Source organism: Taudactylus pleione, unplaced genomic scaffold, assembly GCF_031769625.1.
Source record: "Taudactylus pleione unplaced genomic scaffold, aTauple2 ptg000660l, whole genome shotgun sequence".
Lineage (NCBI taxonomy): Eukaryota > Metazoa > Chordata > Amphibia > Anura > Myobatrachidae > Taudactylus > Taudactylus pleione.
In genome coordinates, this window is record NW_028285062.1 from 2,670,333 (window position 1) to 2,697,631 (window position 27,299).

The following is a 27,299-nucleotide window of genomic DNA, read 5'->3' on the forward strand; positions in this document are numbered from 1 at the left end:
GCTTTGTGGGTCCCTAGTTGATGAGAACTGTATACAACGGTGCCAACATAAATATGATCTGTACTGGGGTGGGTATCCTCTAGAGGATTATCATAGTATGGTAGGCAAAGTGTTAAACCAAACTGATTGCTGGGTGCGTTCACATGTGCCCCAGGGACATCATAACGTAGGGTTGGTGCCATTTCCGCTGAATATCACGGAAATTTTAGAATTACAAAAAGGGAAAACATTGGATGGAAAATTCCTCTCATCCAAACCACCTCATTTCAAACTCTATTAATTCCAAGTAGATACATCACTTTTGTGTTTAAACATAGCCAACTCCAATAAACCCGGGAGTTGGGAAGTGACGGGGAATAATCAGACGATGACCTTCTCACAAAGAGACATGCATAGAATGTATTATTGAAATGTTATTCATAGAACACCTCAGATGATGTAAAGTCTCAATTCCCCTTCAAGACTGCTATTATAAGACTGGTGCATTCCCACACCTTTCACATGATCTTCCAAGATCCGCGGTGTGCATATAATAGTAGTTTTATGTCCCCACCCAGAGACACATTATTGATGGATAAAGAACCACCTTGTGCCATCCCATAACAACACCAAATAATATGTAAATGTAAGCCTAAATTAAATTCTAATTGCAGATTGTGATAGCATGTTATTTGCTATCAAAGGATGGACTGTCGAAGCTGAATAATTGGCTAAGACAAGTTCAGGGTGAAATTTAATCACGGCAACGCCATCTTGCGACAGGCCACAAGACGCCATCTTGAAAATGAGATCGCAAGACGCCATTTTGCGAATGGCCGCCTAAGCGCCATTTTAGATAAACTCACATTTTAGTACATGTGGCGATAATAGTAATAGCATCATGCGATTGCATTTTTCATCATTTCCCATACGCACATTAATACATACAATAGCGCTGTTAACTAGTCGCATATTAGCGAATGCATAGGACTTTGTATGAAACTGCTGTTTTATTAGCTTTATGCGCACGCATCTGCCCCACGTTAAATAGCGTCCTCATATCTAACCCTGGATACCCACACATTACATATTCACACATAAGGTTCAATAAGCTTTAAAGTGTATGATTTAAGTAGGTTCAGTTAGTTTAAATGCTGACAAATAAAGATATTTGATAACTAAGGTATTATACATTCTAAACCAGTCATGTTTGGAGTTGTACTGATGCGTACTCTTTTCACAGTATTCCGGTGTTATCGGTGGGGAGATCGCATCATACATTCCCGAGTTATGGATCGCAGAGCCTACAAGCAACAAAATGTATATTTTAGAAACAAATGTTAGGATGCTGCCGGAGGCATGAAGAGGAAGACCCCCAGCTGTTAGAGGCAGGGAGAGTCTGTTTGCACCAGCCTGTTAAATGTGCTGTAACAGATGCTTCACCCCTGAGAACCAATGATATCAGCAACAAACTTCCCTATTGTCCTGTTTATTCTCGGGGGGGGTATAAATATAAGTGCACGAATGCTGATTCGGAGTCTTCATGCTGAATGCTGAATGATGAGGGGTCTCTTGCTGATGCCTATCTCTGGGTCCGGAAGCGCCTGCATATGTATACTGTACTTGGGTCTGTATAATTTCCTTTTGCGCCTAAATTGTGTCTTGATCAATTGCGTGTAACTGTCTGAACTTTTACCTGAATATCACTTGTGCTTTGGAACCACAGATTCCACGTCTAAGTCTTTATTTATGGTGTGACTGCGTATGCAAATTAGCGTCATCCTTAGAAGGTATAGGCAGGACATTAGAAGGTATAGGAAGGTGTTTATAGAGGTTCTGATCAAGTATCGTTACCTGGGATTTTAAGAATGTTTGTTTACACATCATCCTCCAACTAACCTCTCCTTAGGTAGACCTCACGAAAAGTGTGACAAACTTCCCCATCCACAGTCCTAATGTCTTTGAAGGAAGTAGGACCTGTAACGGTGTAAAGCAAACTTCGGAGATAGAAGCATTGAAAATTTGTAGGATGTACAGTGTAAACACGGCCAAGAGCTTCTGTTGCTCTGATACCAGGATGACCATCAACAGCGACTCCCTGTTTTCTGCAAGACCAGGTTAGACTGGCAGTGCCTTGCATGCAGCAGCTAATCAGTAGCACCACAGTCCAGGGCCCTGGTAGAAGTAACCGCAGTAATTTTTTCTTGAGAGCATAAAATATAAAAATAAATACTAGCATGTCCTGCTCTCACTAACAAACAACCCTCTCTTAAAAGGGAAGGACCTAGTGTCCAACTCACAGTATTTAGCACAGCCCTTACAATCACAAGCAATGGTTTATCTCTCACTGATGGCTTCAACCTGCTCCCCAGGCAGTGACAGACAGACTAGAGAAACTGACCCACCTTTTATCAGCCTATCACAGGCAGTCTGGTACTCAAGGTTGCTAATTAGCTAACTCTCTACCAGACGGAAGCTAGGAACCTGGTGCATATATAGCACCCCTTAACTTTCCCAGTATTATTGTCACTATGTACATGCATACGTGCGGTCTTGCTGTTGTGCCGGCATTGAAGTTTTTGTTCTCCTGTCTCTTCACTCACATTCCCATCTTTCTCCAACTCTAACCCCCTATCTCTCTTATCTTGTCTCACCATCCGCCTCCCTCTTTTCCTTTCCCATTTCTTTCCCACGCTGTGTTTCTTTCCCTCTTTCCCTATCTATATTTCTCTCTCTTCCCCCTACATTCCCTTTTATCTCTTTCTCTGCCTGCTCCATCATCTCCCTCTTGCTCTGTCCCCCTCTTCTTTCACCACCTTTATTTTGTTTCTATCACTGTTTTCTCCCACTTCTAACATTCTCTACCCCACTTTAAACACCCGATCATCTGATATGCGATTTACCATACCCACTGATAAGTAAACAACTTAAATATTATCTATGTTAAAAATTATGATACACACATATATATTAGGGAAAAGAAAGGCCAGCTTTATTTTAGAATTAAATAAGTAATTAAAACTTTAGGCAAGAGAGAAAAAAGGATAGAGTATGATGGCGTAGAAAGAATGCTTCCACTAAGCAAGATCACCATCTGCACCAACTCCACATAGGCCTAGATGGGAAGCCAACTGCCAGCCCATCACCACCACTCAAGGTATCCAACTGCCACACTAATGACACAACAAAAAGGCCTACCTGCATCGGTGGTGCCGCTTATCCCAGTAGGATAGAATCAGCCTAAACCATGTATGAGTGTGGAGAGCACCCCAAGATCTAAAGGCATGTAGCGACAGCTACAGTTCTTTCCCACCACGGATAAAGCCGACACCAACTGGCAACTCTACTAAACCACATCTATAGGCTGTCCTGCCCCAATCTTCACCTACCAAACACCTCACAAACAATTGTAACCCTTGCCTGTCCAGAGGCAGCCACATACAGACATATGGATTAATTTCCTACATGCATATCTAATGCATTCCATCCCTCTTCTCTCTGTCTGCGGAGCTCTTTGTGTGGGTTAGGCGGCGGCGGTGCACTATATTGTGTCTCTCACTGGGCATGACAGGGACACAGAGGCTAGTAGAATCCCTCATTGGTGGCAGTGTGAGCTGAGATCGGTGATGGTGAAGGTGTAAGGGAGGCACAAATGTACCTCCATCTGCCTCTCAATGTAAATGTCAGGAAAAAATGTACAGAGAGGTTATATATACTGTGAGTGTGGGTGTCTGTATATATGAGGGTAGTTCAATAAGTAAGATAACAAGACCTCTCAAGTGTGTAATGTTCTCTATTTCATTCTAATTTCCCACCAGGCCAGAGCAGGTAGACCGCTGCTTCCCCTCACGGCCAAGAGACTGCGCCTCATAACAGTCGTACTGTCCCCACATCAGCTGTAAGATGGCGGGGCTGGCAGAAACATGGTCACACATGGAGGTGCGCAGTGTGATCAGATATCTGCATCTAAAGGGCACATCAGCAGCTGCAATTCATCACCAACTTGTCCAGGTGTACGGTGATAATGTCATGTCATGGAAACAGGTTTGAGTTTGGTGCACTGCCTTGATAACGGCAGGACGGACGTTCAAGATGAGCAGCGATCAGGATGGCCAAGCACGTCCACCACAGATGGCAATTTGTGCCCCACGGAAGGTCTGATTCAGGAGGACAGATGCATTTGAGTTAGTGATATTGCTGACAACACTGAACATCTCAGTGGGTGCTGTGCACAACATCGTTTATGAGCAACTGGGGTACAGGAAATAGTGTTCAGGCTGGGCACCGAAGCAACTCAAAGACATTCACAAAACCATTAGGATGGGATTGTCTCTGGTGTGACACGGTGACATGAGGAGGAAGAGCAGTTCCAATAGTGTACAGACGATGAAACATGGGACACTGGAGATGAAGCATCCATGACATGGAAACACGCATCGTCCCCACAAAGAAATTCAAGATAACTCCATCAGCAAAGAAGCTCATGGCAAACTATGTTTTGGGACCACAAGGGTGTGATTTTTGTTCTTTCCTCACCAAGGGAGGTACTCTGAATGCTATCCGCTATTGTACGTAACGCATTGAGCCAGTCGCATAGGGCAATATCTTCGAAAACGATCTACAGCAGTTTGCTGTGAACAGGCGTCATATTGCTGCATGATAATGCCAGGCCACACTCAGCCAACCGCAAGCGTGAGCTGTTATGGCACAACCATTAGGAGGTACGGGACCATGCTCCCCACAGTCCTAACCTGGCACCCAGTGATTACCATCTGTTTGGACCATTGAAGAAGCACCTGGGTGGAAGGTGATTCACAACTGACGGAGAAGTTCAGCAAGCCGCCATATCCTGGCTTCAGGCGCTTGACACTGATTTCTTCTATGCCAGGATAGATGCCTTGGTGCACCGTTGGAACGAATGCTTAGACATGTATGGAGACTATGTGGCAAAATAATCTGTACCAAGGCCATACTATTGATTATATGCTTATGTACAGTATGAGTAGAATTATTTTACGCAATGAGAGTTCTTGTTATCTAATTTATTAAACCACCCTCATATACTGTATATATATATACTGTGTATATGTATATATATATATATATATATATATATATTGTGACACAGTTAGGTTAGGGGGTCCCTCTCCTGGGTAGAGGACTCCTTCCTTACACACACACACAGCAGCAGGGAAGCAGCACACCAGTCTGGATGCAAGTACAAGCTGGTCGGCGCCAGTATTTATTGTACAATGTCAGAAATAACACAAAGAAAACATAAACGTAAATCCTAGCCCTGTCGGAGCACTAACTTCACAGGTAGTTCCCTCACTACCAGAACCTGGCAGGGCCTAATGCCTTCACCAGCAACCAAGGCACAGCACAACACTTACAGTTAGGTTTTCAAGTGTCTCTGAGCAAACTCCCTGTCTGCTCTCCCAGGTGAGACAATCAGCCCTCAACACACTAGGCTTATATTGGCCACTCTCAGGTGGAAACCTTAACAAGCCTGTTACCAGGCTGCGAGAACCAAAACCTGGAGTGGCCGTGTGTGGAGCCCTCCCTCTCCTCTCACCCACAACCCCCAGGTCCCAAACCGGCTTTTCAAAAAGCCGAAACTCAAGCCTGCTACACTGCAGACTTTCTCCTGGGGATTTTAAACACATAGGACAGGAATCTGGGATAAATGTCCCTGCCACAGACCATTTTACCAGTGATCCTATCACAATATATATATAATATTTTGAGGCCAAAGCTATATTTGCGCTGACATCTTGCCCTTCGTAGAACCTCTGCTGTGTATATACAATCAGTGCGTACACCTCTGAGTGCAGTGATTCACACTTCAATGGTTCGGATGCGTATAATAAAGCATGCAATGAGTTAAGCCAGCCATGACCTGCAGTAGGACAATAAGTAAGAGTGACAGGTGGAGGGTCATTGAGCTGTGCGTTGTTACATTAGCAGCAGATATGATGAGATTCCAGAGAGGAGAAAATGTATCATGTCTCACAGTTTCTCAGCCATTCTTCTAACAAGCAAAGCAATGGTCCAGATGACAGTTATCACCCTGGCAGACTGCAGTGAGAGAGCGATCTCCCAGAGATTTATCTCTATCGCAGAGCGTCCCTGAGAGTATCACAGATAAGAGCGGAGCGCTGGGATATTAGCAGAACACTGAGGTCAGCACCGCTTCCTGCAAACGCCATTGTGTTATTAGTAAGTGAAGCACTGTGACTCCTGCCCTCATTAAACCTCGCTGTGAAGTTCTGAGCCCTGGGGGACGGATTCTCAATTCCTCAGGGGTCTTGGCACGTATCCACATTGAGCATCCATCCTGCAGCATTTTCAGGTGTAGATATACAGATCTGTCCTGGTTCATCTTTGCGCCTGGTGCGACAAACGTGCGCAATCTTCACAGAGTGCGATTTGACGCGCATGAGTACCCAACAGTACGCCAGGCGGCAGCAGCATTTGCACCATGTAATCCTATGGATCACAGGAGTGAAAAAGATGCGTGCGCCCAATCGCAGGCATACGACTCGCGGAATACGTGCCGCAGCAAGTGGCATTGGTGGCAAAGATGAGCGAGGACACATGTGTACAAGAGTATATTAGGTGGAGGTGTTGTATTTGTTATCTACTAATATCAGAATTCTTACCATCCGTCCTGCTAAATTTTCATTCTCTGTAACCCCCCCTCTCCCCATGGTACAAGTGCTAAAATTCTGGCATTATATGCAAAAGTATAATCGCACCATATAGGGTCCATTCATCATCAATAAATGGCTTGCTGCACATATATACCGCAAATGTAAGGTAACGGGCCATTTGTCATCAGGGTTCTGATAGAACCCTCTGATATTCATCAAACTGTGAAAACGTAAAGTTTGCCTGAGAATACAAACGCCATCTTCAGATGGCGCTTGTTTTTGGAGGCCCGCTTCTTCCTATGGGAAGGAGTTCCAGCGATTTGAAGAGGGAGCTGTGCGGATCCCTCCGATGCCTCCTCACTGCCTCCCCAGTGGCTGTGCATGCGTGACCTCAAGTCACACATCCGCAGAAGGCGGCGACGGGACAGGTAAGTAACTCTGCTACTTCCGTAACAATGTAACTGATCACAGGGGCAGCTGCTACTTCCATAGCAATGTTACTGTTCCTGCACCAGAGTAATGCTAAATTGTTTCAGTGATACTTATCCCCGCGGCCCCTGATGATGAATAGACCCCTTTTTCTTTCTACATAGGGGCCTATTCATCATCACTTAAATTTTACAAAAGCAGGTGAAAATGTACATTTTCACCTGCAATTGTAAAAATTAAGTTATCGGGCCACTCACAGATATCCCCATACACTAGTATCACAGATATCTCCTGCTTACCTTTCTCTCCCGGAATGGCTCGCTGTCCCCATACACTAGTATCACAGATATCCCCATACACTAGTGTCACGGTTATCTCCTGCTTACCTTCCTCTTGTGGAATGGCCCACTGTCCCCATACACTAGTATCACAGATATCTCCTACTTACCTTCCTCTCCCGGAATGGCCCGCTGTCCCCATACACTAGTATCACAGATATCTCCTGCTTACCTTCCTCTCCCGGAATGGCCCGCTGTCCCCATACACTAGTATCAAAGATATCTCCTGCTTACCTTTCCCTCCCGGAATGGCCCGCTGTCCCCATACACTAGTATCACAGATATCTCCTGCTTACCTTCCTCTCCCAGAATGGCTCGCTGTCCCCATACACTAGTATCACAGATATCCCCATAGACTAGTGTCACAGATATCTCCTGCTTACCTTCCTCTTGTGGAATGGCCCACTGTCCCCATACACTAGTATCACAGATATCTCCTGCTTACCTTTCTCTCTTGGAATGGCCCCCTGTTCCCATACAGTAGTATCACAGATATCTCCTGCTTACCTTTCTCTCCCTAAATGGCCGCTGTCCCCATACACTAGTATCACAGATATCTCCTGCTTACCTTCCTCTCCCAGAATGGCTCGCTGTCCCCATACACTAGTATCACAGATATCTCCTGCTTACCTTTCTCTCCCGGAATGTCCCGCTGTCTCCATACACTAGTATCACAGATATATCCTGCTTACCTTCCTCTCCCGGAATGGCTTGCTGTCCCCATACACTAGTATCACAGATATCCCCATAAACTAGTGTCACAGATATCTCCTGCTTACCTTCCTCTTGTGGAATGGCCCACTGTCCCAATACACTAGTATCCCAGATATCTCCTACTTACCTTTCTCTCCTGGAATGTCCCGCTGTCTCCATACACTAGTATCACAGATATCTCCTGCTTACCATCCTCTCCTGGAATGGCCCGCTGTCCCCATACACTAGTATTACAGATATCTCCTGCTTACCTTCCTCTCCCGGAATGGCCCGCTGTCCCCATACACTAGTATCACAGATATCCCCTACTTACCTTTCTCTCCCGGAATGGCCCGCTGTCCCCATTCACTAGTATCACAGATATCTCCTGCTTACCTTCCTCTCCCGGAATAGCCGCTGTCCCCATACACTAGTATCACAGAGATCTCCTGCTTACCTTCCTCTCCCGGAATAGCCGCTGTCCCCATACACTAGTATCACAGATATCTCCTGCTTAACTTCCTCTCCCAGAATGGCCGCTGTCCCTGTACACTAGTATCACAGATATCTCCTGCTAACCTTTCTCTCCTGGAATGGCCGCTGTCCCCATACACTAGTATCACAGATATCTCCTGTTTACCTTTCTCTCTTGGAATGGGCCCCTGTCCCCATTCACTAGTATCACAGATAACACCGGCTTACCTTCCTCTCCCGGAATAGCCGCTGTCCCCATACACTAATATCACAGATATCTCCTGCTTACCTTCCTATCCTGGAATGGCCCGCTGTCCCCATACACTAGTATCACAGATATCTCCTGCTTACTTTCCTCTCCCAGAATGGCCGCTGTCCCCATACACAAGTATCACAGATATCTCCTACTTACATTCCTCTCCAGGAATGGCCCCGCTTTTCCCATACACTAGTATCACAGATATCTCCTGCTTACCTACCTCTCTCAGAATGGCCGCTGTTCCCATACACTAGTATCACAGATATCTCCTACTTACCTTTCTCTCCTGGAATGGCCGCTGTCCCCATACACTAGTATCACAGATATCTCCTGCTTACCTTCCTCTCCCGGAATGGCCCGCTGTCCCCATACACTAGTATCACAGATATCTCCTATTTACCTTTCTCTCCCGGAATGGCCCGCTGTCCCCATACACTAGTATCACAGATATCTCCTGCTTACCTTTCTCTCCCGGAATGGACCGCTGTCCCCATACACTAGTATCACAGATATGTCCTGCTTACCTTTCTCTCCCGGAATGGCCCGCTGTCCCCATACACTAGTATCACAGATATGTCCTGCTTACCTTTCTCTCCCGGAATGGCCGCTGTCTCCATACTCTAGTATCACAGATATCTCCTGCTTACCTTTCTCTCCCGGAATGCTGTCCCCATACACTAGTATCACAGATATCTCCTGCTTACCTTCCTCTCCCGGAATGGCCCGCTGTCCCCATACACTAGTATCACAGATATCTCCTACTTACCTTTCTCTCCCGGAATGGCCCGCTGTCCCCATACACTAGTATCACAGATATCTCCTACTTACCTTCCTCTCTCGGAATGGCCCGCTGTCCCCATACACTAGTATCACAGATATCTCCTGCTTACCTTCCTCTCCCGGAATGGCCCGCTGTCCCCATACACTAGTATCACAGATATCTCCTGCTTACCTTTCTCTCCCGGAATGGACCGCTGTCCCCATACACTAGTATCACAGATATGTCCTGCTTACCTTTCTCTCCCGGAATGGCCCGCTGTCCCCATACACTAGTATCACAGATATGTCCTGCTTACCTTCCTCTCCCGGAAAGGCCGCTGTCCCCATACTCTAGTATGGGTACAGTATTCATCAAGCTCTGAAAATATAATATATTCAGAGATTGACTGCGGGAGCATTTGCCATCTTCAGATGCTCCTGCTCCGGGCTCACAACCCGCTCCTTCCCTTTGGGATGGAGTCCCAGGTCATGAAATGGGTTCCTTTTGCGCACCGGGGCTCTTGTGCGCATGTGTGACCTGTAGGTCACGCATGCGCATTCACGTCACTTCTCCGAATGGAGCAGTGAAAGATTCACTGCTCCAAAAATGAGAAGTGAAGCTGCTTGCGGGGACAGCTGATTCACATCAGCTGTCACCGCGCAGTAGCAATGATGAATTGCTCCATCAGCCACAATGCATTAGGACGTTAATTATTGGGGTCCGTTCGGTTCAGTGTCCCCAGCCATCCCCCTTCTGTCTCCTCAGGCATTAGCCTTCCCCTTTCTGTGTCCCCAGCATTCTCTTTTCTGTGTCCCCTGCCAACCCCTTCTCTCTCCCCAGCCCTCCCCCTTAAATCTCCACAGCCTTTCCCCTCTTCAGTGTCCCCAGCCATCCCCCTTCTGTCTCCCAAGGCATTAGCCTTCCCCTTTCTGTGTCCCCAGCCATCTCTTTTCTGTGGCTCCTGCCAGCCCCTTCTGTGTCCCCAGGCATCCCCCTTCTACTCATCCCCCCACATCCAGCCCCCGCAGCCCACACAGATACTTAACGTATCTTTCTGCTGTGGTGTGGCAGTGGCAGGCTCCTCAGTGAGAACAGCAATGCGGCACGCGTGACGCGCCTTGTGTAAAAAACATTATTAATTATCTGCTCTTATCAGCCAGCCGACGGCATTTGCCAGTGGCTACGGGGACCTAAACATCTGCTCGGATAGGAGCCAGGGGCATGCCTGGGTGCCAGGACTCCAGTCCTGGCAGTCCTGACCTGATTGTACTCGTTGTCCACGGGTGGCACCATCGGATGGTGCCCCCGCCTCGACCGGTGCCCCTGGCGAGTGCCATCCTGGCCAATGGGTAGATATGCCCCTGCTGATTAGATCTGATGAATGACTGTACACACAGTATATACTGTATGTGGGTTTTCCAGATAAAACTCCTTATAACTAAATGAAGTAAATTTGTGTAAAACAAGTTATGGCAGCAACGTGTGGTCACATACAGGGACGTGCAGTCATATTCCTGAGATTTGATATAAAATTGATTAGAATAATACAAAGAAAATATTTATAACTTAGGAACATCTTCTTTGTTTATTGTAATCATTTATAGTTAACACTCACCAGCTTTGTGAAGCTCCCTGGGACTGCAGGGAGACGAGAGGTGAGGCAGCAACAGCTCAGCCTCGCTTCTATATAGTCAGACACTGCTTGTAGAGTGGGGCGGGGCCACAACACGGGCAATAAGCTGCACAGAGAGAGAGCTAATAGAGGCATGCCTCTGGGTATGGGGGCGTGCCTTGAGCATTGATGGACACCATGGATGTGTCATGTTACCAGGAAGTGCACTGCAGTGTTTAAAGATCGGAACTCAGTCAGAGACAGCAAGAGAAGACACAGTGATGTAGTTGGAGAATCAATGGACACTGAAGCTTAGTGCAGTGAGTAGGGGTGAGACAGGCTCCCAGCACTCAGACCCATCTCTATGTGTACCTCCCCAGCCATTGGCCTCACCACATATTGATAACTAATTATATGTAATAACCATACAGTATGCATTTTTTAAAAGCACAAAAAAAATAGATAACACAGTAAAATACCATCTTTGTCTATGTATCACATTAAACAATCCCAGGTTAGTGACAGAACCCAATAGGTTTGTGGCACAACTTGATAAATTACTTTTTTTTCCATTCATAGGGGCCTAATAAACTCTGCAAACTGTTTAGAAATGCATACGAATACTTAATTAAGTTTGAGGATAGATAAGCACCCTGTTTGATATTTAAAATTTGTTAGTTAAGGGTTAAGGCTGGGTAAGGTGTGGTTAGGTAGTGGTCAGTTGATGTGATAAGCCTATCATAGGATTTGTGGGAGGTTACAAATTACCCATATATATTCCTTGGTAAGAGGAGCCATTTTCCTCTTTTCCAGTTTCTTCAAACCAGGCTGGCTAAGTGACCCATAGTATCTGCATAGCTGTATATCTTTGTCTTAATTCTTTCTCTTTTAATTCACATCCTACCTATCTCTTTTATTCTCATCTTTCTCTCACCCCTTTCCTTCCAGCTCCTTCTATCCAGCCCCCCCTTTTTTGTGTTTAACATCCCATCCACCTGCTGTTTCCAGCCCCCCCCTCCCTCTGTCCTCTGATTTTACTGCCCCCCCCCTCATTCCTGTTTCATAATGCCCAGACCCCGCCGCTCAGCGCCCCCCCCCCCGCCGATTGATGGAGGCTTCCAGGCCCCTTACATCTGCGGCTCCCCCTCCATCCAGACGCGGGCCGCACCACGCTGCAGGCTGCGAGCATGTGCCCGCCCGCGTTCCCGCGCGGGCACTCCCCGCCGGCTCCCGCTCCCTCACCTCCCCCGCTGCCTCTCCGCAATTGATGGCCGCCTGGCTCTCCGGCGGTGCCGCGAGCAGCACGGGTGGCCGTATCCCAGCGCCTCTCCCCACACTTGCCTCGGCCAGCCCGCACCCTGCGCCCTCAGTTGGCCACGCCCACAGGGTCGCGGCGGCCATTTTAAGCCAGGATCCAGCACAGGGGGCCCTATGCATTTCGGCATCCCCCCCTTCAGCCCCCTCTACCCCTGGAGCGAGGGGGCCCCCTCTTCCTCAGCCCTCACCTCTATTATTCAGCCACCAGGGTTCCCCCTGCAGCGTGGCATCAGTTGCAGGGTCCATCAGAACTGGTACCCTAAGTGCCCTCCCCAGCTTGTTATTACCCATCACCACCCCCGCACCTATGGGTGGCGGTTACAACATGCAGCAACCCCCCCTTGCATTCAACCCTTTACCAGCGCAGCAGCCCAGCTGGTCACCATATTTCACCGGCCCCTACGGCCCACCCCATTTTTCAAATGCAGCACCTTACTTTTCTGCCCCCATCGGGCTCCACTAGGCCCTTCCCCCCACTATGTTCCAGTACGCCCTCCCTGCGTTAACCCCCAGGCCCGCCCCTTTTCCGCAAGGGTTCGGCCCGTATTACCATGCCCTGCCGCCACCTTTCGCCCTTCCTCCGGCCACTTCTGCAGCATATGCCCAGCCCATGCATATCCCACCCCCCCTTCCCACCCCGCCCCCCCCCTCCCCCTCAGCCACCTGCAGCTGTCCATGCGCCCCTGCCACCCCCCCATGCCCCCCTTTCCACGGGGGGAGTTGATGTGCAGTCTGAGTCACCTGTGATTACGTCAAGTCCTCAGGTTGCAGTTGGGGAGCATTCCAATCGGGCAGCTGAGATTCAGCGGACGGACAGCGAGATGGCTTCGGCGAGTCAAGTCGTGGTGGGTGCACCGCGCAACGAGGGACTTTTGGCGAACACTCTGGACGAAGTGGCTGGTCCTTCGATGGCAGTTTCTGGTGAGCATGCTGTTTCCACATTGCACAGCACACACTCATCTTCTACTGACTCTAGCGATTCTGCAAGTTCATCAGAGAGGCCGCGTAAGCTTATGCGATACTTAGCGCACAAGATTAAAGGGAAACGGGGGAGTCCCAAAAAGACCAGCACAGTGTCAGCAGCTAAGGTCCCAGATTCTACGGGGGATATGGTGCATTGCGCAAACACGGCCATTCTTAGGGGTTTGAGGTCTAAGGTTAGGGAAAGGATCAGGAAGGGGAAATTCGTGGACATGTTTTCCATTACAGCGGATGCTAAAAAGGCTTTAGATCGGGCAAAATCAGCTGGTGCAGGCACGGAAGAAAGCTTCCGTTCATTCCAGAATTGGGAAGCAGGGATGTTCGTTTTCGCAGCTTCATACCTTGAGTCACGCCCGACTGAGTACATGAATGTTCTCAAGTATATGCATATGGTGCACGGCATGCACTCGTCAGGCAAAGGTACAGCTTGGCGGAAATATGATGAGACATTCCGGAAAAAGCAAGAGGGGCAGGCGAATTTTCAGTTTGGCTTCAAGGACGTAGAGGTGTGGCTGGAAGTCAACAAACTGCCTCGCGCTTCTGCGGATTCCTTGGTAGTGTGTAAACAGCCCTTTCCGGCCCGCCCAGGCGGTGCAGGAGCCGGCAGAGGAAAATGCTACGCATATAATAATGCGCAATGTAATAGAGGGTCGGGCTGTCGGTATAGACACATATGCATGCTCTGCGGGAGCGGGCACCCGGCTAAAGAGTGCGGGCGTACCGGCGGTGGAAGGACAAATCGAGGTGATCAGCCCGACGAGTCGCGGGGCGGTGTTAGGTAAAGCACCTTCGCCGGTGGACCTAGGGGCGTTGAAGAGCTGGTTGGCTCGTTATCCTCTCAGGGAGGAAGCAGCCTTTTAGTTTCATGGGTTTAGTGAAGGTTTTCGTTTACCGGTGACACGGGAGGTCTCGGTTGTGTCTAAAAGAAATCTTAAGTCGGCACGCCTACACCTGGAAGTAGTTCGACTTAAGATTAAAGCGGAAATAGGGTTGGGGCGCATGTGCGGCCCTTTTAAGTCCCCACCATTGGAAGGTTTGTGCATATCGCCTTTAGGGGTCGTACCAAAAAGGGAACCGGGTAAGTTTAGGTTGATACAGCATCTTTCTTACCCCGAGGGAGGGTCGGTCAACGACGCGCTAGATCCATCGGATTCTCAGGTCGTTTACCAATCATTTGAGCAGCCTCTAGATATAGTACAGAGTTTTGGGAGAAGGGCGTTATTAGCCAAGGTGGATATCGAGTCGGCTTTTCGGCTGTTGCCCCTTCACCCCGAATCTTTTAAGTACATGGGTTTTAGAGTTGCGGGGCTCTATTATGTAGATAGATGCTTGCCGATGGGATGTTCCATCTCGTGTTCCTTTTTTGAATGTTTTAGCTCCTTTTTGCAATGGTGCTTACAGGCGGGCACAGGGCAAGCGGGGGTTACCCACTACCTAGATGATTTTCTGTTGGTGGGGCCAGCGGATACCCAGGTTTGTGAGGAATTGCTTTTTTCCTTGCAGGCCTTGTTCACAGTGGTAGGCGTTCCTGTTGCCAGGGACAAGACGGAGGGTCCGGTTACACGTTTGACGTATTTGGGCATAGAAATAGATACTGTGCTAGGGTTATGCCGTTTGCCGATTGAAAAGGTGCGACGTTTGGGGGAGTTGCTTGAAGCGTTTGTTTTGTCAAAGAAAGTCTCGCTGAAGCAGATGCAGTCGTTGCTAGGGCTCCTTAACTTTACTTGTAGAGTCATTCCCATGGGTCGGGTTTTTTGTAGGCGGCTCGAAAGAGCCACGGCGGGTATCAAGAAGCCCCATCACCTCGTTCGAATATCCCAAGATTTGAGGGAAGACCTTCGAGTTTGGTTGCTTTTCCTGCGTGAGTTTAACGGTGTTCGGATATGGCTCCGGGCCCCAGTAGATAATTCAGAGCTTCAGCTATTTACTGACGCGTCCGGTTTCGGCGCCTTTTTTGAAGGAGATTGGTGCGCGGAGCCTTGGCCAGAAGTTTGGGGAGTTTTGGGCCTTACGAAGAACATACTGCTCTTAGAACTTTTCCCCATCGTAGTGGCAGTTGAGTTATGGGCTTACAGGCTTTGTAATAGGAGGATCCTTTTTTGGTGCGATAATTTGGGTGTTGTTCAGGCAGTAAATAATCAGAGGGCGGAGTCTCCGTTGGCTTTGAAGTTGTTGAGGCACTTGACGCTTCTTTGCTTACGGAGGAACATTGAGTTTAGGGCGCAGCATGTTCCGGGAGTGTCTAATGAGATAGCAGACGCCTTATCTCGTTTGCAGTGGGACAGGTTTCGTTCTCTCGCTCCTTACGCTTCTATTCATGGTTTAAACTGCCCCTCCCATGTATGGCAGATTGTCGTGCCGGCATCAAAGGCCTCGCAATGAAGTCTCTGGCCCCTAGCACGTTAAGGACCTACACGGTAGCTTGGGACAATTGGCAGGGTTTCTTGGCTTCCACACGTGAGGGAGGTAAGACGTTTGATGACCGTATGGCAGAGTTTGTTTGGAACTGGCATGAAAGGGGTCGTTCTAAGGCTGCTATGTCTGCGGCGCTGTCTGGTATCGCTTACTTTTCTAAACTACATGGCGTTGAAGATCCCACAAAATCGTTTCTGCTATCCAAAGCGATGAAGGGGTGGGCGAAGGAACACCCTAGCATAGGCGACACGCGTAGACCAATTGACCCGGCTTTGCTTAAAGATCTGATTGTGGCTGTATCAGGGGTTGCTTTAGGCGAGTACGAATCGGCCCTTTTTAGTTTAGCTTTTTCATTGGCATATTCCGGGGCGTTTAGAATCGGCGAGCTTGTAGCCTCTAGTAAGAGTTCCGCGACATCGGGTTTATTGTTTAAACACGTGGTAGTTAAGAAGGAATTGATATTGTGTAAAATTCATAGGTCCAAGACTGACCAACTTGGCAGGGGTCGTTGGATTTCTATAAAAGAACACTCAGACGCTGTTATCTGCCCAGTTGCCTTGGCGCGGCGTTTTAATGCTCTTCGCCCTCCAAGTGGCGCGCAGTGGCTTGTACATGTTAATCTTGCACCTTTATCTAAGTTTCAGTTCATAAAGCTGTTTCAAAATTGCCTTATAGCCTTAGGCCTGCCCACAGACCAGTTCGGGACACATTCATTTAGGATAGGGGCAGCAACCTGCGCAGCGGTTGATGGTGCTTCGGTCGACACCTTACAAAAGTTGGGTCGATGGAAGTCATCAGCTTATAAAACTTATTTAAGGGAGGATAAGTTGCTTAAGTAGCTGCGCTCCTTGCGAGTTTGTTGGGAAACCCAGGGGCCTTATGCCTACTGCCGCTTTGGAGTTTGAGGGGCTTTTCAGTTTTGCCCTCAAAGAGGCTTTATGTTTTTCACCTTCAGCTGGGTCACCCAACTATTGTTTTCCCTTCCTTAAGATGCATTTATTTGTTATATTGTGATTCAGTTTCTGACTAGGTAACTTTTCTTGCAGGGTTACCCAGGAATGCTAACGGTCGGGTGTGGTTTGTAGGACACTCATTTATATTTTGGGCTGGTCGGCACCCCTTAGCTTTGCAGGCCCCCCTTTTGTTAGGTGCAGATGACGTCCGTTGGTTAGGTTTCCGCGGTATGCGCTGGAAGCGACTACTGGAAGCCTTATGGACGGCAGAGGATAAGTTCGGGGCCCCGATCTGGGTGGTCATTCACTTAGGGGGGAGCGATTTGGGCACTTGCAAAGGCATCGAGCTAATACATGCTGTTAGGAACGACTTGCAAGTGCTAGTTAACCGTTGGCCCAATGTGCGCATCGCTTGGTCGGACATTGTTCCACGGCGAGTTTGGCGAGGACCCCAGGGTGGTAAGGCATTAGACGGAGTTCGTCGTAAGGTCAATATGGCAGTTGGCCGTTTTGTCCTCAGTGTGGGTGGCCGCGTCATACGGCATCCACGTTTACGTTACGAAGAAGAGAGCTTCTATAGGCCTGATGGGGTACACCTAACGGGAGTAGGGTTAGAGCTGTTTATCAGTGACTTATGTAGTTTCCTTTAGGTATTGGAGGGTCACAGTTTGGTGGCGGGCCTGGTTCTATGAACCGGGCTTTGGCGTGCAGTGCTCCTGGGCGGCCTATTATTTAGTGCAGGAGTGACTGGGTAGCATCTTTCCTTTGAGAGCGGCAAGTTGGTCACCGCCCATAAGGGGGGACCTGGTCCCTGTCCAAGGGAAGGGCCGAAGGCTGTGCCAATTAAGGGGGGATGGTACTACCTCAGGCCAGTCTGCGCGGGGCGGGAATCCGCTTCCGTTTATTTATTATTGTTTCCAGCAAGGCTGTGGCCTCGGAGCACTGCTTTTGTCCTGCCACCCATTACCAATTCAAATTCGATCAATAAATTATGGCTGTGACCTCTTTAATTGCATTTCATGTGTCAGTGTGTTCATTTCTAGGCTTAGGTTAAGATAAGTTAACAAATAGAATGTTAAAACGAATGGGTGACTTAATGCATACGAATACTTAATTAAGTTTGAGGATAGATAAGCACCCTGTTTGATATTTAAAATTTGTTAGTTAGTTAAGGGTTAAGGCTGGGTAAGGTGTGGTTAGGTAGTGGTCAGTTGATGAGATAAGCCTATCATAGGATTTGTGGGAGGTTACAAATTACCCATATATATTCCTTGGTAAGAGGAGCCATTTTCCTCTTTTCCAGTTTCTTCAAACCACCCACCCACCCTCCCGACTAAGCTGGTTGGTATGCTTTTTTGTTTCGTTGGATTGTGCATTTTTGTGTTTTCTTCCAACAGGTAGAAGTTCAGCCTGGCGGGAAGCAGTGCTCCTGGGCGGCCTATTATTTAGCGCAGGAGTGACTGGGTAGCATCTTTCCTTTGAGAGCGGCAAGTTGGTCACCGCCCATAAGGGGGGACCTGGTCCCTGTCCAAGGGAAGGGCCGAAGGCTGTGCCAATTAAGGTGGGATGGTACTTCCTCAGGCCAGTCCGCGCGGGGCGGGAATCCGCTTCCGTTTATTTATTATTGTTTCCAGCAAGGCTGTGGCCTCGGAGCACTGCTTTTGTCCTGCCACCCATTACCAATTCAAATTCGATCAATAAATTATGGCTGTGACCTCTTTAATTGCATTTCATGTGTCAGTGTGTTCATTTCTAGGCTTAGGTTAAGATAAGTTAACAAATAGAATGATAAAACGAATGGGTGACTTAAAGAAACAGCAGTATACTGTAGCAGATATTTGGACAGAGACTATGAAGAAATCGGACATGATTAAGATGCTTGTAGAGCATCCTGCAAATTACCAAGTGTTTGGGGAGATAAGGACAAAACTAGAGCACAAGTACCGACATTTAATATACAAATGTGATTATGTCCCTAAGCTTATGGTGCCTTTGAGAGCATATTATATTTTAATTCAAATACAGTACAATCCGAGCCATTTACTGAGCATTACCCCCTTCTGACTCTACAAATAGCTGGCAAATAATGCCACATAAAGGGGACACATTTTCCTTTCCTGTGTAATAAAAAGAACACTGCATTGTGCAATATACTTATGACTTTCAAGGTCCCTAAAAATAGAATTTCTGAGGATCTGAAGAAAAGATTGGAGGGAAATGCTGGGAAATATTCAACAAAGGGGATCTCACTGTATGAGAGGAGCTGCCCAGATTTCACCAGGGAAATGTTACGTTGTGTCATTGTCTCTATCTGCCTGGTTTTCCATCGTCTCTCTCCCATTGTTATGTAGAGGGTATCACAATTGTTTCAGGGGAGGGAAATGGCTGAGGTACAAAGTGATACAATACTCAGACATCACCACAGAACGAAATGCTGAGGAGAAAATCAGGACATGGACATCTCTTTTTAAAAAAAAAATAAAACAATAAACTAAATTGTACAGTTCTGCTATCTGAATGCTTCTACTGGTACTAATAACAATTATGACATATATATATATATTAGGGGTGAGCGGGTTTCTGAAATCCGAACCCCCCCGTTCCGAGGCCGATCCGAGTCAGGCTTGACTTTTCCCGCCTGACTCAGATCTGAAATCGAGGCAAAGCGTCATCATCCCGCCTTCTGGGTCTCGCGGGTTTTGGATCCTATATAAGGTACCCGCGTCGGCGCCATTTTCTCACTCGGCTGTGGACAGTGAAGAGGGAGGGTGGGAGTTAGGGCTGGTTGGGCTGTGTAGTGTAGTGTAGTGTAGTGCAGAGTAGTGCTGTGCTGCGCTGTGCTGTTGTTGTCCATAGGGGCTGTGTCCACTACTTCAAAGTCCATAGGGGCTGGCTGTGTTGTGCTGTGCTGCTGTTGTCAATAGGGGCTGTGTCCACTACTTCAAAGTCCATAGGGGCTGGCTGGACTGTGTTGTGCAGTCAGTTCTCCATAGGGGCTGTGTCCACTCCAAAGTCCTGTGCAGTGTCCCAGTCCTAAAAGGGGTGCTGTACTGTTGTCCAGGGGGTGCTCTGTCCGTCAGGGGTGCTCCCCCCAAGTGCTAAAAAAAAATATTTTTTCTGTGTTTGTGAATTGTGTGCGCAGTAGCCGCACGTGCAGCAACAAAGTAGTGCCAAGCGTGCGCCTGTGTCATAAGTAAAGGGCCGGCTGGCTTGACCGTTAAAGGGTGCTGTAACCCCCAAAGTACACTCCAAACCAAATAAAAAAATATCTGTGTTTGTGAATTGTGTGCGCAGTAGCCGCACGTGCATCAACAAAGTAGTGCCAAGCGTGTGCCTGTGTCATAAGTAAAGAGCCGGCTGGCTTGACCGTTAAAGGGTGCTGTAACCCCCAAAGCACATTCCAAACCAAATAAAAAAATATTTTCTGTGTTTGTGAATTGTGGCCCTCATTCAGAGCCACTCGCTAGCGGCAGTACGCTCGTTCCGAGCGATGTTCGCACATCTGCGCATGCGTACGGTTTTTAGTACGCATGCGCGAACCAGTCAGTGCGGCCGAAAATCGTTGCTACGCTATATAGCGAGGGCCTGCTATTTTGAGTGACAGAATGAGGCGTATGTGGGTGGTAACAGGGGAAGGTGCTTGAAAACGGGGAGTGGAGATCCGAACGCAGGCGTGCTTAAAGGTCAAAACGGGCGTTTTAAGGGAGTGCATAATTAATACAGCAGCGTCATTGACCACGTCACTTGGTTTTTTTTAACTCAGAACTGCTCGCAAAATAGCGGTTGAAAACACCAACCACAAGAATAGCGAGCAGTTCATACGCTGTACGATGTACTCGATTAATCTAAAAAATAGCGGACATGACGTATGGTGCGTGCGGCCAGGGGGCGTTTTTATCAGGGCCGGCTGGCTTGACCGTTAAAGGGTGCTGTAACCCCCAAAGTACACTCCAAACCAAATAAAAAAATATTTTCTGTGTTTGTGAATTGTGTGCGCAGTAGCCGCACGTGCATCAACAAAGTAGTGCCAAGCGTGCGCCTGTGTCATAAGTAAAGGGCTGGCTGGCTTGACCATTAAAGGGTGTTGTTACCCTCAAAGTACACTCCAAACCAAATAAAAAAATATTTTCTGTGTTTGTGAATTGTGTGCGCAGTAGCCGCACGTGCATCAACAAAGTAGTGCCAAGCGTGCGCCTGTGTCATATGTAAAGGGCCGGCTGGCTTGACCGTTAAAGGGTGCTGTAACCCCCAAAGTACACTCCAAACCAAATAAAAAAATATTTTCTGTGTTTGTGAATTGTGTGCGCAGTAGCCGCACGTGCATCAAAAAAGTAGTGCCAAGCGTGCGCCTGTGTCATAAGTAAAGGGCCAGCTGGCTTGACCGTTAAAGAGTGCTGTAACCCCCAAAGTACACTCCAAACCAAATAAAAAAGTATTTTCTGTGTTTGTGAATTGTGTGCGCTGTGGCTGCACGTGCATCAACAAAGGAGCAGCGCCAAACGTGCGCCTGTGTCCCATAAGTAAAGAGCCGGCTGGCTCATTTCTTAAAGGGTGGTGTAACCCACAAAGTGCACTACTCTCCAGCAAAAATAAAATAATATTTTCTGTGTTTGTGTGCGCCTTAGCCGCACGTATATATCAATATAACATAAATGGAGGACCAAACTTTCTCTGATAAAAATAAAATAGGGAAAGATCAAGAACCACTTCCTCCTAGTGCTGTTGCTGCTGCTGGGAGTTGTTCATCATCCCAGAGAGGAAGTAGGAACACCACTACTTTTACTAAACAATTGACCCTCCAACAGTCCCTAGCGATGAGGATGAAGTACGACAGCAGTCATCCTGAAGCAAAACGTATAACTGAGGCCTTTACTGCTATGATGGTGTTAGACGTGCGTCCGGTATCCGCCATTAGTGCAGTGGGATTTAGACAATTGATGGAGGTAGTGTGTCCCCGGTTCCAAATCCCGTCTAGATTCCACCTGCATCCTCAAAGCAGCAGCGACAAGCGTGCGTCTGTCTGTTAAAGGGTGGTGTAACCCTCAAAGTGCGCTCCACAAACAATAAAAAAATTCTTATATCTTTTTCTCTTTGTGAAATGTGTGGGCTGTAGCCGCACCTGCATCCTTAAAGCAGCAGCGACAAGCGTGCGTCTGTCTGTTAAAGGGTGGTGTAACCCTCAAAGTGCGCTCCACAAACTATAAAAAAAATTCTTCTTTTTTTTTCTCTTTGTGAAATGTGTGGGCTGTAGCCGCACCTGCATCCTTAAAGCAGCAGCGACAAGCGTGCGTCTGTCTGTTAAAGGGTGGTGTAACCCTCAAAGTGTGCTCCACAATCAATAAAAAAATTCTTCTTTTTTTTTCTGTCTTTGTGAATTGTGTGGGCTGTAGCCGCACTTGCATCCTCAAAGCAGCAGCGACAAAGGATTACATTGGTGACAGCATCCAAGTAGGCATGTCAGACAGTCCGTACCTGTACTTGCAGGAAAAAGAAGCAATTTGGAGGTCCCTGTACAAACTGGCTCTATTTTTCCTGAGTTGCCCCCCCTCCAGTGTGTACTCCGAAAGAGTGTTTAGTGCAGCCGGGAACCTTGTCAGCGAAAGGCGTAGGAGGTTGCTTCCACAAAATGTGGAGAAGATGATGTTCATAAAATGAATTATCATCTCTTCCAGGGAGACCAGCCTCCAGAACGTACAGAGGGACCTGTGGTTGTGGATTCCAGCGGGGACGAATTAATACTCTGTGAGGATGAGGATGTACACAACACTGAAGAGGGTGAGGAATCGGTGGATGAGGAGGATGAGGACGACATCTTGCCTCCGTAGAGCCAGTTTGTGCAGGTACAGATTAATTGCCAGCTTGTTTTGTGGGGGCCCAAACGAACCAATCATTTCAGCCACAGTCGTGTGGCAGACCCTGGCGCTGAAATGTTTGGTTTGTTAAAGTGTGCATGTCCTTTTTATACAACAAAAGGGTGGGTGGGAGGGCCCAAGGACAATTCCATCTTGCACCTCTTTTTTTTCTTTGAATTAAGTACAGTTTGGGGCCTAGTTTTTCAAACTGCCATCCTGTCTGCCACTGCAGTGTCACTCCTAGATGGGCCACGTGTTTGTGCCGTCCACTCGTGTCGCTTAGCATAGTCATCCATCTACCTCGGTGCAACCTTTTGGATATAAAAACACTATTGTGAGGTGTGAGGTGTTCAGAATAGACTGGAAATGAGTGGAAATTAAGGTTATTGAGGTTAATAATAGCATAGGAGCAGAAAAACCTACACATTCTGTGATTTTAGCTGTTTTTATGCTTTTTTTAAAAAAAATACAGATCCAAAACACAAAACCCAGAACCCAAAACACGGAAGGGTGGTTTTGGCAAAACCAATCCAGATCCAAAACGCGAAGAAAGATCCAGATCCAAAACCAAAACACGAAAAGTGGCCGGTGCACACCCCTAATATATATAGATATATATATATTTTTTTTAATATACGTCACTACACCGGGCCGGCTCCCGTGATGCTGCTGCTGGACGGACTCAGCGTGGCCATGCTCCTTCACACTTATAAAAGGTAAGTCATGTTTCCGCTTTTTTCAAATATTGCACATGTCATGATGAAAAGGTTCCTGTAACCTTAAAACGTCGACTATCGCATGATATTATCAGATTAAACTCAGCCTTTGCTGTCACCGATGGAGAATGCCGCCTGTTTTTTCCTTACATTTGGGGCTACATAGCTCCTAATAAAAACAGCATCTGGTTTATGTACAATATCTTTGGAAGGCACCACCTGCTCATCTCATCATCCAGAGCGCCAGACTCTCAAACACAGCAATATATACAGTGTATATATATATATATATATATATATATATAATTAGGCACACACGGTACGCTTTGTAATTTAACATATGTGTGCATTCAATTATAAAACTTACTATACTATAAGGCGCTCGTTCTCACCTTTTGTATTTTCATCTAAATATAGCATTGTGATAGTGTATGTATGTACTGCCGCAATTCTCTTATAACTATTTTATGATTCAGTTGTTGTTATGTGTGTACTAATTTGTGTTGTACACAGTTATTAAATAGTAGACACCAGCCCAAAGTATTGTAGTAGACATATAAGTTTTTTTTTTTGTTCCAACAATTTTTTAATTAAGCACAAAAAAAATAATTATATATATATCTATATATATATATATATTCCGTAGACAAAAAACCTTAGTGTACCATTTTGTTGCCCTTTTCCCCTGCAGGTGGCCCGGTTTGCTCATCCAAACCCTGATAGTTAATAAATTTTACAAAAGCTATGAAATTCCATAGACAAAAAGCTTACGGTTTCACATGTCCCATTATTGCTGCTTAGACATGATCTGAAAATTCACAAAACCTATTACATTTCTGCCACTCAAACTCCAAAAAGCAATGAAATGTTCCTTGCGCAATACAGATATGGTATGCCATCACACCCTATGGTTAACGGCAGATTCAGCACTCTCACAGAGTGAGATTGCTGTCACTCACAAAATGCTGGAGCTGCTAATTCATAGAACTGTGTGCTCATTGGAATACACACATGCAGTCTATGCAACTGAGGTCGACTGTGCACGTGTGAACCAACAAGCCAGGTCACATATGTGCATATGCAGGGCGGTCACTAGGAGTGTGCAACAGGCATCATGGGGCGGGGCGGCACAGTCACGGCCCCATTGGTACCTGCATTTGGCTGCAGGGTGTCTGTAAAGGAACCGCTCCACCTGGAGATCCGCCTGAGCTGCCCAGCTATCCATTTCCTGCTCTGTAATGTCACATGTGCAGGAAGACGGGGCCGCAACACCAACAGACCCGGGGCGCAATATTCCCCTGCTACATCGCTGTGCTTATGCCTCTACATCGGTCTGGCAAAATGATAAATTCAGCCATACCACTAACAGCATCGCCGTGCCGAGCTCTGCTCAGCTGCCCCAGAGAATTTATATTGGTAAATTGCGACAACAGAACATTTTCTATAACAGTCTAAATCTGCTACATTGCGCCTGCGTCAGACGGTGAGCAGAGACCAGGCCAGTGAAGCGCTAGGCTGACCCTTACCACCCCAGGTCAGTATCGCTCAGCTGGCCCAGTGGTAATAAACAATTCGATTTTTTTTGCCATTATGCACCCTCAGAATCAGCCTTATTGCCATATTTGTCACTAAATTGAAACACATTCCCCATCAGTAATGAAATATGTGGATGATGTGCAGTAATAATGTAAGTAACTCTGGTTACTGAGATTATTACTGCAGCCGATGTTTGTGGATGACGGTCACAATGCACCAGGCCCCTTATCTTGCCTTCCTCTTTGGCTGTGCTTATAAAGTAACATCTCCCCTCGGCCCCTTAGTAAACATGAAAATAATATTTGTCTCTCTGTGATCTCCATGCGGCTGTCTCTATCAGGCTCTGCCGTGTGCCCAGGGATAAGCTGGCAGACTTCGTGTGGCTTATAGCGGGAGGGCTCCACTGAACCCAGGAAGGTCATTTAGCCGGAATGGCTCCCTTGTGGCTGGTGACATTGCTCTTGTAGGATAATGCAGACGGAGTCTTTGTTTAAGATTCAATCTAAGGCGTCAGACAGGAATTTCTAATGAATCACGTGGTCTATGGAATACATCGGGGCAAGCTTGGAATAAACACAATTCCTTTATAAACCACAAACAATTCAGGATACAATCAGAGGTTACAGGAGCAGTTTGTGACATGCTATACGGACCGAGGGCCTGATTCAGAGCCGGACGCTCTGAACGAGCGCCCGCTCTGAATCAGGGCGTTTTTTTTTTTTGGTGCGTTACCACCCACAGCTTATGCGAGCGTCCATGATGATGGTCGCGATGGTCAAGACCAGAGCCGGCCCTAGCCAATTTGATGCCCTAGGCAAAATTTGGACTGGTGCCACCTAGCAGATAATCCCACCAGCAATCTTATGTCAGGTACACACTAGATGATGTCTAGTGTACCCGACCTCGTCAGCGACTGGACCCGGTGGCGGAGCCGGCATCGCCAACTGCAATACACACTTGCAGATGCTGGCAGCGATGGCGGGGGCCATGCTGCATTCAGCAGCATGGCCCTCGCTAACAATATCCCCCATCGGCCCAGCATGCAGGGTCGATGGAAGATGTCTCTGATGACATATGGCTTTAAAATACATAGAATTTTTTTTATTATGGATGGTGTTGTGGCTCTGTGTGTGTGTGTATATAATATATATATATATATATATTTCCAAAATCATCCGGCACTCTACTGAAAGTGATGGAGCTCACTGCGTGCCCGAGCTATAAGCAATAGAGTTCCTATACAGTGTATCTATGAAAGAAATACACCAGGCTCGGCACTGCAGTATAATAGAAATATATTAATGTGGTGTCATGTCCGCAGCAATGTTTCTGGACCCACGTATGTGTATATGCATATATACACACATATATATATATATATATACACACACATGTTTATATATACACAGTATACACAGATATATATATATATATATATATATATATAAATATATTAGGGGTGAGCGGGTTCGGATTTCTGAAATCCGAACCCCCCCGATCCGAGTCAGATCCGAGTCAGGCTCGACTTTTCCTGCCTGACTCGGATCTGAAATCGAGGCAAAACGTCATCATCCCGCCTTCCGGGTCTCGCGGGTTTTGGATCCTATATAAGGTACCCGCGTCGGCGCCATTTTCTCACACGGCTGTGGACAGTGAAGAGGGAGGGTGGGAGTTAGGGCTGGCTGGGCTGTGTAGTGTAGTGTAGTGTAGTGCAGAGTAGTGTTGTGCTGTGCTGTGCTGTGCTGTGCTGCGCTGTGCTGCTGTTGTCCACTACTTCAAAGTCCATAGGGGCTGGCTGTGTTGTGCTGTGCTGCTGTTGTTAATAGGGGCTGTATCCACTACTTCAAAGTCCATAGGGGCTGGCTGGACTGTGTTGTGCAGTCAGTTCTCCATAGGGGCTGTGTCCACTCCAAAGTCCTGTGCAGTGTCCCAGTCCTAAAGGGGTGCTGTAGTGTTGTCCAGGGGGTGCTCTGTCCATCAGGGGTGCTCCCCCCAAGTGCTAAAAAAATAATATTTATTGTGTGTTTGTGAATTGTGTGCGCAGTAGCCGCACGTGCATCAACAAAGTAGTGCCAAGCGTGCGCCTGTGTCATAAGTAAAGGGCCGGCTGGCTTGACCGTTAAAGGGTGCTGAAACCCCCAAAGTACACTCCAGTCCAAACCAAAAAAATATATATTTTCTGTGTTTGTGAATTGTGTGCGCAGTAGCCGCACGTGCATCAACAAAGTAGTGCCAAGCGTGCGCCTGTGTCATAAGTAAAGGGCCGGCTGGCTTGACCGTTAAAGGGTGCTGTAACCCCCAAAGTACACTCCAGTCCAAACCAAAAAAATAT

At 47.3% G+C, this 27,299-nt stretch overlaps 1 protein-coding gene across 1 annotated transcript; it reads left to right on the forward strand.

Annotated features, from left to right (window-relative positions):
• Window positions 1–15,492: 15,492 nt before the first annotated feature.
• LOC148478367 (uncharacterized) lies at window positions 15,493–16,810 on the forward strand. The gene has a single exon (XM_088455561.1). The coding sequence runs from the start codon at window positions 15,838–15,840 to the stop codon at window positions 16,747–16,749; it is 912 nt and encodes a 303-aa protein (XP_088311687.1). The 5' UTR covers window positions 15,493–15,837; the 3' UTR covers window positions 16,750–16,810.
• Window positions 16,811–27,299: the final 10,489 nt, after the last annotated feature.

Bases quoted from the DNA above. Each gene is read 5' to 3' on its own strand.
- LOC148478367 (XM_088455561.1), top strand. From the start codon at position 15,838: ATGGCAGATTGTCGTGCCGGCATCAAAGGCCTCGCAATGAAGTCTCTG.